Source organism: Chiloscyllium plagiosum, chromosome 1 (genome assembly GCF_004010195.1).
Source record: "Chiloscyllium plagiosum isolate BGI_BamShark_2017 chromosome 1, ASM401019v2, whole genome shotgun sequence".
Lineage (NCBI taxonomy): Eukaryota > Metazoa > Chordata > Chondrichthyes > Orectolobiformes > Hemiscylliidae > Chiloscyllium > Chiloscyllium plagiosum.
In genome coordinates this window covers 139,927,234-139,942,127 of record NC_057710.1, presented here as the reverse complement: position 1 = coordinate 139,942,127, position 14,894 = coordinate 139,927,234, and the positions used below count along the sequence as shown (strand labels likewise).

The 14,894-nt window shown below is 43.7% G+C and overlaps 1 protein-coding gene across 2 annotated transcripts in view; it reads left to right on the top strand.

The window, feature by feature from the left end:
- The first annotated feature begins 1,215 nt into the window (after positions 1-1,215).
- Positions 1,216-14,894, top strand: part of tmem192 (transmembrane protein 192) — a 40,924-nt gene continuing 27,245 nt past the window's right edge. For both annotated transcript variants that reach the window (XM_043698459.1, XM_043698452.1), the window contains exon 1: positions 1,216-1,395. In XM_043698459.1, the coding sequence (XP_043554394.1) occupies positions 1,366-1,395 (30 nt within the window). In that variant the 5' untranslated portion in view covers positions 1,216-1,365. The remainder of the gene's footprint in view (positions 1,396-14,894) is intronic.

Sequence of the window (14,894 nt, the reverse complement as noted above, 5' to 3'; positions counted from 1 at the left end):
GGAACACTTCAACCCCAGGGCATCAATGTGGATTTCAACAGCTTCCTCATTTCCCCTTCCCCCACCTCACCCTAGTTCCAAACTTCCAGCTCAGCACTTGTCCCCTGACTTGTCCTACCTGCCTAGCTTCTTTTCCACCTATCCACTCCACCCTCCTCCCTGACCTATCACCTTCATCTCCCCCACCCCACTCACCTATTGTACTCTATTCTTTTTTTTTCCACACTACCACTTAAGTGCGGTAGTGCTTATCTTATCCCCAGCACCCATGGGTGCAGGTGTGAGACACAGTGGAAGACACAAAGTGCACCAATCTTTATTCAAATTCCATCACCAGGTAGATAGGAAAACACCCGGGTGGCCAGTGACAAACACTGCCACCTATTGTACTCTATGCTACTCTATCCCCACCCCCACCCTCCTCTGGCTTATCTCTCCATGCTTCAGGCTCTCTGCCTTTATTCCTGATGAAGGGCTTTTGCCCAAAACGTCGATTTTGCTGCTCCTCGGATGCTGCCTGAACTGCTGTGCTCTTCCAGCACCATTAATCCAAAATCTGGTTTCCAGCATCTGCAGTCATTGTTTTTACCTTCAACATATTGTATAGCTAACACCAGTTGTTACAGTAAACCTGAGAATGCAACTTTTTAGAAAAAAAGTTTTGTGATTTACATGTGAAAGAAGTGAAACTATCATGGTATTCGAACAGATGAAAGACTCCACAAACAATCAAGGTATTTTTCCATGTATAATTTCAGTTGCATCACACTGTAACCTTTTGCTATAAATTCTGTCTTACAATTGTGTCCTCCACTACTACCTGACGAAGGAGCAGCGCTCCAAAAGCTAGTGTGCTTCCAATTAAACTTGTTGGACTATAACCTGGTGTTGTGTGATTTTTAAGTTCTCTCTAATACACTGCTCAATTTCTCCAGGACACACTCTCCCTGTCTATCTGTATCTTCTCTCTGACACACTGCTCAGTTTCTCCAGGACACTCTCTCCCTGTCTATCTGCATCTTCTCTCTGACACACTGCTCAGTTTCTCCAGGACACTCTCTCCCTATCTGTATCTTCTCTCTGACACACTGCTCAGTTTCTCCAGGACACACTGTCTCTCTGTCTCTGTCTCTGTCTGTCAGGTGGTCTCTCCCTCCACGTGCGCAGGTGGTTTGCAGCTCGAGGCTGGGGAAGAATTTAAGTGCGGAACCTAGAGCCGCAGCCACTGAGAGGTCGGGACGGGATTGTGTGACGGACGAGTAACGCACGGGGGGTGGCGTCGGTGTGGAGCCTGTGACGCCGGGCTCAGTTAACTCCACCTCGTTCTTTGGTGTTTCTCTATTTTTCTCGCGCCTACCGCTCAGGATGAACTCGGAGCCGAGGCAGCGGCAGGAGGTGAGTCAGCAGCGGGCAAATTCCGTTTTAACTCACGGCTTCGCTGCATCTGCCCCGGAGGATGTCAGAGCGGGGCGACTGTCAATCACTGCCCACGAGCTCCGCCCCCTCCCCGTTGTGGACATGGTCTTGTGGGCAGCTGGACTTAACCAAGTCATTGCTAATGCTTTGGTTTTTTTTCCTCCCCGTTTTTCAATACGCGTGAAGAAAATTTGCAAAGCTTTTCTTTTAGGTATATAAAGCCATACGAATGTATCTTAAGGACTATATCCCATGCATCCTTTTTGGTATCGAAAGAGAATTTGCTGGAGAAGCTCAGAGCTGATTTCTGAAGAAGGCTCACTGGACCTGAAAGCTTTAACTCTCCTTCCTCTCCACAGATGATGGTGAGGAGGAGCCGCTGTTGGACTGGGGTGGACAAAGTTTAAAAGTCACACAACCTGTTGTGCGATTTTTAACTTTGTCCACAAATGATGCCAGACCTGCTGAGTTTTTCCAGCTATTTCTGCTTTTGTTTCAAATTTCCCGCATCCGCAGTTCTTTGTTTTATTACATCACCCTATTTAGCAACTTCAGGAAGTGTTCTGTCTGGTGTTTCGAGCTGATTTTCAAATAAAATCATGTTCCTCAGGTTTTCAACATGATTTATCGTTTGTTTTCGTGTGCAGCTGAACCCAGTCCATGATGAAACTGAAAGTATGACTGCATCCAACATTCCCCAACGAAATGGGGATAGCCCAAATTCGGCTAATCCAGTTGGTCAGTTCTCTGCTAGAAGCTTATGGATTGTCTCCTTTTTTATTAGCCACAGTGTATCCCTCTGTGTGGCAGGAGCTCAAGCAAAATTTGATATATTTAAGCAACAGTTTGTCAAATATATACACTGAGAAGAGAGTGCGGTTTGTGAAATAAATTTCAGAACTAAGCAGCTGGTCACATGGCTACAAATGATGATGAATAAATCAAAATTGAGAATGAATAGTAGCTTGAATTTTAGAAGCAGAGACTGAGATTACTGGTGGAATTTGTACTTTGTTACAATTGTAAATTTTAGTAGAAGTAGTAGGCAAGCAGATCTTGCTGTGAATTAGATAATGGCAGTGGAGACAAGAAGTAAATGATTTTGTAGGTAATATGGTCGAATTAGCCTTTTTCTTATTCATTTGTGGAATTTGGTTGTTGCTGGCTGGCCAGTATTTATTGTCCACCCCTAGTTACCTTTGAGATGTGATTTGTAACTGGGAATTATTTCAATATTGCAGCTGGACAAAAACCTAATTTGGAGGGTATGAAACATGGAATTAAAACACAGAACAATACAGTACAGGAACAGGCCCTTTAGTGCTCATTGTTGTGCTGAACATGATTCCATATTAAACTAATCTTTCTGCCAGCTTTTGGTCCATATCCCTCCATTCTGGGGAAAACAAATCTGACTGTCAACCCTATCTATGCATCTCATAATTTGACAGACTTCTATCAAATTTCCCCTCTGCCTTTGCTCCAGATAAAACAAGCTGAGTTTTTCTAGCCTCTTCTTATAGCTCATACCATCTAATTTAGGCAGCATTCTAGTAAACCTCTTCTGTGCCCTCCAAAGCCTCCACATCCTTCCTGTAATGTGGTGACCAGAATTGAACACCATGCTCTGCTCTAAATGTGGTCTAACCAACGTCTTAAAAACCACAACATGGTATCCTGACTTGTACTCAGTGCCCTGATCAGTAAAGGCAACCATGCCATAAACTGTCTTTACCACTCTATCTACTTATGGCCACATTCAGGGAGCTATAGACTTGAATCCCAAGATCTCTCTGTACATCAATGTTGTTCAGGGTCCTGCCATTAGCTGTATTAACCGGAACTCCATTAACAAACATATCGATTTGGCCCCCATTTACCAACCTCAGAAAAAGAACCAGGAGTGACATCACCCATCACAACAGACCAAGACAGATAAATAGGAAGCAGGACAGAACACCAGCGCTTCATTGGAAGCTCACTGGTGATGTTACCTTGCATGATGTTAAAATATCTGACAACAAATCTACCAGCTCAACGAGCAAACTTACAACCTGGTCTATTAAATAAAAAATTTACATCTGGCAGCAGCTGCTTAACATGTCCAAAATATGTTGTTAACTAATTGTTGTTATTTCCTTTGATTCCTGGATCTGAATTCCCAACCATGTGCTAAAAAACAGACTTTTTTAGGCTGCTGTTAATCCTTGGGAAATTGTTTTTCAAAGAAAAAGAACGATGGCCACTGAGTCTATTATCAGCGAGAAGAGGAGGTTGAAGTGAGGCCTTGCTTTATTGCTGGCAGTTTCTCACCTACTCTCCATTCTCTTGTAATTTGAAATGAAAGAGGTTAGTTAGTCCCATTATTGTGTGCCCATTTACAATTAACCTGGAGTGTAACACTCTTAGAAAAGTAATAGTGTATATCTGTTTAGGATGTAAGACTTGCATTCCATTGAAAATGAAGGAACAACTGAGAGAACACAAGTAGTTTGAGCCAGTGATTCACTAAACTGACGCGCAACAAATCAGTTTTGCATGAATTTTGCTCTTTGGAACTTCTAAAAAACTTATTTTTCTTTTTAAATTTATCCCAACTATCTCTTGAAATACTGACTTTATTTTGAGTGGCTTCCAAATGATTTTTCTCATAATATTGATACTGTAGAGTTCGGGAAAAGTAAAATCTTACATCAATATAACGAGGTGCTCACCCTCTTGGTTAATGGTCAATTTCTGGGGCATTATTTAAAAGGTGCACCTTACACAGCTTACGATTGAGTAACAGAAAATGGTTTCTTCAAGGAAAGCAGAACCAACCGACTCCCACAGCTACCTGGACTACACCTCCTCCCATCCTGCCCCCTGTAAAAACGCCATCCCATTCTCCCAATTCCTTCGTCTCCGCCGCATCTGCTCCCAGGAGGACCAGTTCAAAATACGTACAACACAGATGGCCTCCTTCTTCAAGGACCGCAATTTCCCCCCCGACGTGGTCGACGGTACCCTCCACCGCATCTCCTCCACTTCCCGCTCCTCCGCCCTTGAGCCCCGCCCCTCCAACCGCCACCAGGACAGAACCCCACTGGTCCTCACCTACCACCCCACCAATCTCCATGTACAGCACATCATCCGCCGTCACTTCCGCCACCTCCAAACAGACCCCAGCACCAAGAATATATTTCCCTCCCCTCCCCTATCAGCTTTCCATAGAGACCACTCCCTCCGCGACTCCCTTGTCAGATCCACACCCCCCACCGACCCAACCACCACTCCCGGCACCTTCCCTTGCAACCGCAGGAGGTGCAACACTTGCGCCCACACCTCCCCCCTCACTTCTCTCCAAGGCCCCAAAGGAAAATTCCATATCCGCCACAGATTCACCTGCACCTCCACCCACATCATCTACTGCATCCGCTGCAGCCGGTGTGGCCTCCTCTATATTGGGGAGACAGGCCGCCTACTTGCGGAGCGATTCAGAGAGCACCTCTGGGCCACCCGGACGAACCAACCCAACCAACCTGTGGCACAGCATTTCAACTCCCCCTCCCACTCCACCGAGGATATGCAGGTCATTGGACTCATCCACCGCCAAACCACAACAACCCGACGGTCGGAGGAGGAACGTCTTATCTTCCGACTGGGAACCCTCCAACCACAGGGGATGAACTTGAACTTCACCAGTTTCTTCATCCCCCCTCCCCCCACCTTGTCTCAGCCGAATCCCTCCAGCCCGGCACCGCCTTCCTGACCTGCAGTCTTCTTCTTGACCTCTCCGCCTCCATCCTACTCCGACCTATCACCCTCACCTTGACCTCTTTCCACCTATCACATTTCCAATGCCCCTCCTCCAAGTCCCTCCTCCCTACCTTTTATCTTCTCCTGCTGAACACTCTCTGCTCATTCCTGAAGAAGGGCCTGTGCCCGAAACGTCGAATCTCCTGTTCCCTGGATGCTGCCTGACCTGCTGTGCTGTTCCAGCAATAAAGTTTTAACAGAAAATGGTAGAAATGTTCAACAAGTATCTCTGCAATGGTTGAGTGACCAGAAACGTTAACATTTGCAAAGAAGTTTTTGTTATACATAGGAAAATGGAAAGGTAAACACAAAACATGGTAAGACATGAAATTTTACATGGGAGAGGAACAAGATATTGCTAAAGTAGTGATATCAAAAGATGGTGGAATAGTTTAATGTGATGGCAAGATTTTTTTTTTATTCACTTAGAGTCATAGAGATGTACAGCATGGAAACAGACCCTTCGGTCCAACCCGTCCATGCCGACCAGCTATCCTGACCAGATATCCCAACCCAATCTCATCCCACCTGCCAGTACCTGGCCCATATCCCTCCAAACCCTTCCTATTCATATACCCAACAGATGCCTTTTAAATGTTGCAATTGTACTAGCCTCCACAACATCCTCTGGCAGCTCATTCCATATCCGTACCACCCTCTATGTGAAAAAGATGCCCCTTAAGTCTCTTTTATATCTTTCTCCTCTCACCCTAAACCTATGCCCTCTAGTTCTGGACTCCCTGACCCCAGGGAAAAGACTTTGTCTATTTATCCTATCCATGCCCCTCATTATTTTATAAACCTCCTATAAAGGCACCCCTCAGCCTCTGACGCTCCAGGGAAAACAGCCCTAGCCTATTCGCTCTCGCTCTCGCTCTCGCTCTCGCTCTCGCTCTCGCTCTCGCTCTCGCTCTCGCTCTCGCTCTCGCTCTCGCTCTCGCTCTCGCTCCCTGGCAATATCCTTGTAAATCTTTTCTGAACCTTTTCAAGTTTCACAACATCTTTCCGACAGGAAGGAGACCAGAATTGCATGCAATATTCCAACAGTGGCCTAATCAATGTCCTGTACAACTGCAACATGATCTCCCAACTCCTGTACTCAATACTCTGACCAATAAAGGAAAGCATGCCAAATGCCGCCTTCACTATCCTATCTATCTGCGACTCCACTTTCAAGGAGCTATGGACCTGCACTCCAAGGTCTCTTTGTTCGCAACACTCCCTAGGACCTTACCATTAAGTGTATAAGTCTTGCAAAGATTTGCTTTTCCAAAATGCAGCACCTTGTATTCATCTAAATTAAACTCCATCTGCCACTTCTCAGCCCATTGACCCATCTGATCAAGATCCCGTTGTAATCTGAGGTAACCTTCTTTGCTGTCCATGACACCTCCAATTTTGGTGTTATCTGCAAACTTACTAACTGTACCTCTTATGCTTGCATCCAACTCATTTATGCAAATGACAAAAAGTAGAGGACCCAGCACCGATCCTTGTGGCACTCCACTGGTCACAGGCTTCCAGTCTGGAAAATAACCCTCCACCACCACCCTCTATCTTCTACCTTTGAGCCAGTTCTGTATCCAAATGGCTAGCTCTCCCTGTGTTCCTTGAAATCTAGCAGGTCAGGCAGCATCCAAGGAGCAGGAAAATCGATGTTTCGGGCATGAGCCCTTCTTCAGGCATTCTTCGTTCCTGAAGAAGGGCTCATGCCCGAAACGTCAATTCTCCTGCTCCTTGGATGCTGCCTGACCTGCTGCGCTTTTCCAGCAACACATTTTCAGCTCTGATCTCCAGCATCTGCAGTCCTCACTTTTTTCCTTGAAATCTAACCATGCTCACCAGTCTCCCATGGGGAACCTTGTCGAATGCCTTACTGAAGTCCATGTAGATCACATCTACAGCTCTGCCCTCATCAATCCGCTTTGTTACTTGTTGGCCAGCATTTATTACGCATCCGTAATTGCACTTGAGGTGGTGGTGTACAGCCACCTTGACCTGCTGTTGTCCATCTGCTGTAGGTTGACCCACTGGGGTGGGAATTCTGTGATTCTGACCCAGCGATGGTGAAAGAACAGTGATATTTCCAAGTCCGAATGGTGAGAGCTTGGAGGGGAATTTGCAGGTGGTGCTATTCTCATGTATCTGCTGCCCTTGACCTTCTAGGAAGAAGTGGTTGGGGTTTTGAGTGATGCTGTCTCAGGAATTTTGGTGAACTTCTACAGTGCATCTTGTCGACAGTACACACTGTTGCATAAATGGAGGGGGAAGTGGATGCTTACGAATGTGGTGCCAGTCAGTGGGTTGCTTTGTCCTAAATGGTGTCAAGATTCTTGTCCTGTTGGAGGTGCCATCCACCCAGACAAGTGGGAAGTATTCCAGCACATTCCTGATTTATGCTTTGTAGTTGGTGGACAGGTGTTGGGACTCAGGAGGTGAGTTATTCACCACGGTACTTCTTGTGTCTGACCTGCACTTGTAACCACTGTATTTACATGGCAAGTCAATTGAGTTTCTTGTCAAATTTATAACCCCAGGATGTTGACAGTGGGGATTTCTTAACAGTAACACTATTAAATGTCAAAGGATAATGGTTAGAATGACTTATATTGGAGATGGTCATTGCCCGGCTTGTGTTAGCATAAATGTTAGTTGTCATTTGTCAGTCCAAGCCTGAAAATTGTTGAATTTTGTTGCATGTGAATGTGGACTGCTTCAGTATCTGAGGAGTCATGAATGGTGCTGAAGCTTGCACAAACATCGGTGACTGTCCCCAGTTCAGATCTAATGGAGGGAAAGTCTTTTGAAGGAGCTGAAGATGGTTTGACCTAGTTCACTACTCTGAAGGGCTCCTGCTAAGATGTCCTGAGCTGAGATGAGTAACCTTAAATCACCACAGCCAAGTTTGGCTTCAACCAGTGGACAGTTTGTCCCTCCTCCCAATTCCGAAATGTAAACTGTGCAAGATGACATATGGAACAAATCCTATGTCCGATTAGGACAAAACAGCAGCATTGTTTTGCAACAGACGGTCCACAACCTTGAGTTTAAATTAAAAGTATAAGATGTTGGAAATACTAGTCAGGCAACTTCTGCAGAGAGATAGTGTTAGTATCTACTGTAAGCTTGTTGACTTTCTATCTGGACTGGAAAAAGTTAGAAATGTAACAGGCTTTAAGTAGTTGAAAGATTGGAGATAGAAAAGAACAAACAGAGGGTAAAAGACTGGAGAGATTAAATGACAAAAGGGTTGGTGGTGCAAGGTAAAGAGACTGGAATAAGAAGTTAATTATGTGCCTAAAGGTGTGAATGACAGTACAGCTGCCAACAGGGTAAAACTTCCAAAGAATATAGAAACCATTGGGAGCCAAGGTTACAGTCCAAAATTGTTCATCTCCTGTTGAATCTGGAAAACTTTAAGTGCCTAATCAAAAAGATTAGGCACTTTCGAGCTTCCTTGATTGTGGAAGAAAGGCAAGGTGGTGATCTCAGGATTGCTATCAGTGCCATATGTAGAAATAGCAGGAATTAACAAATGAATATGCGGCTGAAAGATGGTGCAAGAAGGAGGGTTGGGTTGCAGGTGCATGGGGCACTGGGACTGATTCCGGAGAAGATGGGACCAGCACAAATTGAGTGAGTTACACCTGGGCAGGATGGGGACTGATTCCCTGAGGGAGTATTTGCTAAAGGATATTTACTTGGATCTTACCTGGTATGGAGGGAAGGTGTTATGAGGAAAGGCTGAGGGACTTGAAACTGTTTTCGTTAGAGAAGAAGGTTGACAGGTGACTTAATTGAGACCTATATCTAACCTTCTGATTAAATTATGATGGGTAGTGAGACCCTTTTTTCTCAGATAGTGATGGCTAGCATGAGGGGACATAGCTTTACATTGAAGGGTGATAGATATAGGTCAGATTTCGGAGGTAGTTTCTTCACTCAAGTTGGCGAGTCTACTACTGTTGCAGACAGTGCGTTCCACTCCCCTACTACTAAGAGCATTTAAATGGTCATTGGATAGGCATATGGATGAAAATGGAATAGTGTAGGATAGATAGGCTTCAGATTGGTTCCACAGTTTGACGCAACATTGCATGTTCTATGTTCTAGAGTGGTTTTGGAGGTTTTAAACCAAAATGATGGGGCAACGGGAACCTATGCAAGGAGTCTGAGAAAGGGGAATAGAGCAAAGAACAAAAGACTGGGGAATAAGAGAAGTGATGGTTAGAGAAATCCAAGGCCAGGATCAAACAAGACCACAGTGAAAATAGTAGAAATAGGGCAACTAACAATAAAAAGAAAAGGCCACAAGCATTGTGCATTAATGTGCCAAGCATTGGCAATAAAGTGGATGAATTAATTGTGTAAATAAGTAAAAGCAGGTATGATATAATCAGGATTATGGAAACTGAGCAGTAGGGTGACTAGAGATGGGAACTGAACATCTACAAGATTCTGTATTTAGGAAGGACAAACTAAAATGAAAAGATGGTGGAGTTGTACACCACCTGGCGAAAGGAAAATTTTAATGCAGTAGTGAGGAAGAGTTTTATCTCTGACCATGTGGAATCTGAAGAGCTGAGAAATACCAAAAGGCAAAATATATTGGTTGTTGTAGATCTACCCCCAAATGTAGGAGTGATTTTGGGATTGGCATTAAACAGGAAGTTAGAGATACATGCAACAGTGGAATATCTGAAATTATGGGTAACTTTAATATGCATATAGATTGGACAAATCAAATCAAACTGTACTGTAGAGAAGGAATTCCTGGAGTGTATTCACGATGGTTTTCTCAACCAATATGTTGTGACACCAACTATAGCCAGGGTATAGTAATATTTGGCAATCTAGTTGTGACACCCCTTGGGATAATATGATAGAATTCTTCATCAAGCTGGAGAGTAATGCAGTTGATTCTGAGACTATGATCCTGAATCTAAATAGAGGAAACTACAATAGTATGAGATACAAGTTGGCTATGATGGAGTGGGAGATTTTACTTAGAAGGATGATGGTGGAAAGACAATAGCAAACATTCAAATGACAGGCAGTGACTAGTGGGGTATTATAAGGATCAGTGTTTGAACCTCTAGCTAGTCGCAATGCATATTAATAATTTACATGAAGAAACTAAATATATTCCAGATTTGCAGATGATACAAAACTGGGTGGGAGGGTGAACTGTGAGGAGGATGCAGAGATACTTCAGTGTGATTATTTCAAGCTCAGTGAGTGGGCAGATCCATATAATGTGGAAGAATGAGGTTAACCACTTCAGTAGTAAAAACAGGAAGGTGGATTGTTATCTAGATGACTATAAATTGTAAAAAGGGAATGTGCAATAAGACCTGGGTGTCCTCCTATACCAATGGCTGAAAGTAAGCATGCATGTGTAGCAGGCAGTAAAAACAACAAATGGTATGTTGCTCTTCATAACGAAAGGTTTTGAGTATAGGAACGAGGATGACTTGCTGAAATTGTACAGGACCTCTTTTTTTGTGAGACCACGCCTCAAATATTGTGTGCAGTTCTGATCTTAACTGAGGAAGGAGGTCCTTGCTATAGACTGAGTGCAGCAAAGGTTTACCAGACTGATTCGTGGAATGGCAGCTCTGTGGCTGAAGTGGTTAGGATTATATTTGCTGGAGTTTCATAGAAACCTATAAAGTTTCGAAAGGATCAAACAGAGTAGATGCAAGAAGGATGTTACCAATAGTGGGGAATCCAGAATTGGGTGTCACTGTCTGAGGATACATAGGAAACCATTTAGGACTGAGATGAGAAATTTCTTCACCCAAGGAGTGGCCAGCCTGTGAAATCACAACCATAGAAAGCAGTCAAGACCAAAACATTTCATGATTTCCAAGAAGAATTTGATCATCGTATTTGAGGCTGAAGGGATCAAAGGACATGGGGTCGGGGGCAAAGCAGGAACAGATTGAGTTGGATGATCAGAGTGAATGTGGAGCACGCTTGAAGGATCGAATGGTTTCCTCCTATATTCTATGTTTCTGTATAATACTGGCAGCTGCTGTTAGTAATAAAATAGATGTAACTGTAGTTGTATTGATTGGAAATTGAGACCGACGGGCTGGAGGGGAAATGGAATGCAATGAAAATGAATAAAGCAGAGGCAAGTTAAAATGGTGTCAGGAAGAAGAGCAGAACTCCTTGGTGACAGTGAATAAATCATTACAAAAACGAAATACTGCAGATGCTAGAAACTGCTGTAAATACCAGCAGGCAAGGCACCATTCTGGCATTCATTCATCACTCTTGTTTTATGCCAGCAGTATCTTTCACTTTGGTTTTCTGCACACCTTCACATTTTGTAATGCTTAATTAGAAAATGTTAGTATTTGCTGCTGAACCTTTGGTTTGATCTCCAGTGCTGAAAAGTGTTCACCAATCCACAGCGAATTATTCCCAAATTTGATGTAACTAACCATCTCTAACTTGATTTTTAAAAGTTGAGCTATTTATCTCTGATCTACATGCTGTTTATATCTTAGATCAGCTTTTTAAATGAAAGATGGTTATTTAATAAAAGAAAAACTATGAATTTCCACAGTTTGAAGCAAGATTTTTTTTTAATTGTACAAGTATCAATAAAGCAAACACTAATTTAGCTTTGCGTCTGCTGCAGTGTGTTTTAACACTTTTTTTTATATATGTAGCAAAGAAACTGAGTTAATCTCTAATAGTAATAACCTATAATATTTAACAAAATACACTATAAACTAACAATTTACAGTATAAATCTAGTCAACTATGTGCTTTAACTTAACTCTAGATGATCAGGAACCACCACACTAGATCTTGGCCTTGATACATGTGGCAATGACTATCTGGTCTTCTCTTGGGGTTGTCTTTTCTTCATGGTTGATCTCGAATTACAGCTCCTCAGGGTGGTGTTGTAGTGATTCTATACTTTAGAAGTCTCCTTGCCCTTTTTGGAGGATCTTAAGCATCCTCTAATAGATCAATCGGGGCTCAATCACCCTGATTAATCGGATCCAACCAGACTTTGATATGTCAACGGCAGGGTGGTCCTTGAGCATCCATTTGTGGAGGTGTTGGGCACATGCAGGTCAGGTAGTCATAGAACATAGAACATTACAGTGCAGTACAGGCCCTTCGGCCCTCAATGTTGCGCCGCCCTGTCATACTAATCTGAAACCCATCCCACCTACACTTTCCATGTATGTCCATATGCCTGTCCAATGATGACTTAAATGCACTTAAACTTGGCGAATCTACTACCGTTGCAGGCAAAGCATTCCATATCCTTACTACTCTGAGTAAAGAAACTACCTCTGACATCTGTCTTATACCTATCTCCCCTCACTTTAAAGTTGTTCCCTCGTGTTTGCCATTCCCATACTTGGAAAAAGGCTCTCCCTGTCCACCCTATCTCACCCTCTGATTATCTTGTATGTCTCTATTAAGTCCCCTCTCAACCTTCTTCTTCTCTCTAACGAGAACAGCCTCGAGGCCCTCAGCCTTTCCTCATAAGACATTCCTTCCATACCAGGCAACATCCTAGTAAATCTCCTCTGCACCCTTTCCAAAGCTTCCACATCCTTCTAATGTGGTGACCAGAACTGTACACAATACTCCAAGTGTGGCTGTACCAGAGCTTTGTACAGCTGCAGCATAACCTCCTCGTTCTAGAACTCAACCCCTCTATTAATAAAGGCCAAAACACTGTGTACCTTCTTAACAACCCTGTCAGTCTGGGTGGCAACTTTCAGGGATCTGTGTACATGGACACCGAGATCTCTCTGCTCACCTGCACTCCCAAGAGTCTTGCCATTAGCCCAGTACTTTGTATTCCGATTACTCCGTCCAACGTGTATCACCTCACACTTGTCCACATTAAACTCCATTTGCCACCTCTCAGCCCAGCTCTGCATCCTATCTATGTCTCTCTGCAACCTACTACATGCTTCATCACTATCCATAACTCCACCGACCTTAGTGTCGTCTGCAAATTTGCTAACCCACCCTTCTAAGCCCTCATCCAGGTCATTTATAAAAATGACATAGCCCACTGTGGGGAACCTTATCGAACGCCTTGCTGAAATCTATATACACCACATCAACTGGTTTACTCTCATCTACCTGTTTGGTCACTTTGTCAAAAAACTCAATAAGATTAGTTAGCACGACCTACCCTTCACAAAGCCAAGCTGACTGTCCCTGATCAGATTATTCTTTTCTAGATGGTTATAAATCCTATCTTTTATAACCTTTTCCAACACTTTACCAGCAACTGAAGTGAGTCTCACTGGTCTGTAATTACCAGGGTTGTCTCTACTACCCTTTTTGAACAAGGGAACCGCATTTGCTATCCTCCAGTCCTCAGGCACTATTCCTGTAGACAATGATGATTTGAAGATCAATGCCAAAGGCTTGGCAATCTCTTCCCTTGCTTCCCAGAGGATCCTAGGATAGATCCCATCTGGCCCAGGGGACTTGTCTATTTTCACACTCTGCAGTATTTCTAATACCTCTTCCTTATGAACCTCAATCTCTTCTAGTCTAGATGCAAGTATCTCTGTATCTTCATCGCCAACATTTTTCATTTTCTATAGTGAACACTGTCGAAAAATGTTTATTTAGTGCTTCCCCAATGTCCTCTGACTCCACACACAACTTCCCACTATTATCCTTGATTGGTCCTAATTTAACTCTCATCATTCTTTTTATTCCTGACATACCTATGGAAAGCCTTAGGGTTAACCCTGATCCTATCCGCCAACAGCTTCTCATGTCTCCTCCTGGCTCTTCTGAGCTCTCTTTTTAGGTCTTTCCTGACTTCCTTGTAACCCTCAAGTGCCCTAAATGAGTTTTCACATTTTGTCCGAACATAAGCCGCCGCCTCCTTCTTCTTGACCAGAGATTCCACTTCCTTAGTAAACCACGGCTCACGCGTTCTATATCTTCCTCCCTACCTGACAGGTACATACTTATCTAGGACATCCAGGAGCTTTTCCTTGAATAAGCTCCACATTTTTAATGTGCTCATCCCCTGCAGTTTCCTTCCCCATTCTACGCTTCCTAAATCTTTCCTAATTGCATCGTAGTTTCCCTCTTCCCCAGCTGTAACTCTTGCTTGGTGGAGTACACCTATCCCTTTTCCATCACTAAAGTAAACCTGACTGAATTGTGATTGCTGTCTCCAAAGTGCTCACCTAGTTCCAAATCTAACGCCTGGCCAGGCTCGTTACCCAGTACTAAATCTAAAGTGGCTTTGCCCCTTGTAGGCCTGTCTACATACTGTGTCAGGAAGCCCTCCTGCACACACTGGACAAAAACTGACCCGTCTGTAGTACTCGTACTGTAGTGATCCCAGTCAATATTTGGATAGTTGAAGTCCCCCATGACAACTACCCTGCCTCTATCACTCCTATCGAGAATCATCTTTGCTATCCTTTCCTCTACATCTCTGGGACTATTCAGGGGCCTATAGAAAACTCCCAGCATGGTGACTTCTCCTCCTTTCCTGTTTCTAACCTCAGCCCATACTACCTCAGTTAACATCCCCCCAAACATCCTTTCTACAACTGTAATATTGTCCCTCATCAACAATGCCACACCTCCCCCTCTTTTACCATCTTCTCTGTTCTTACTGACACATCTGAATCCCGGAACCTGCAACAGCCATTCCT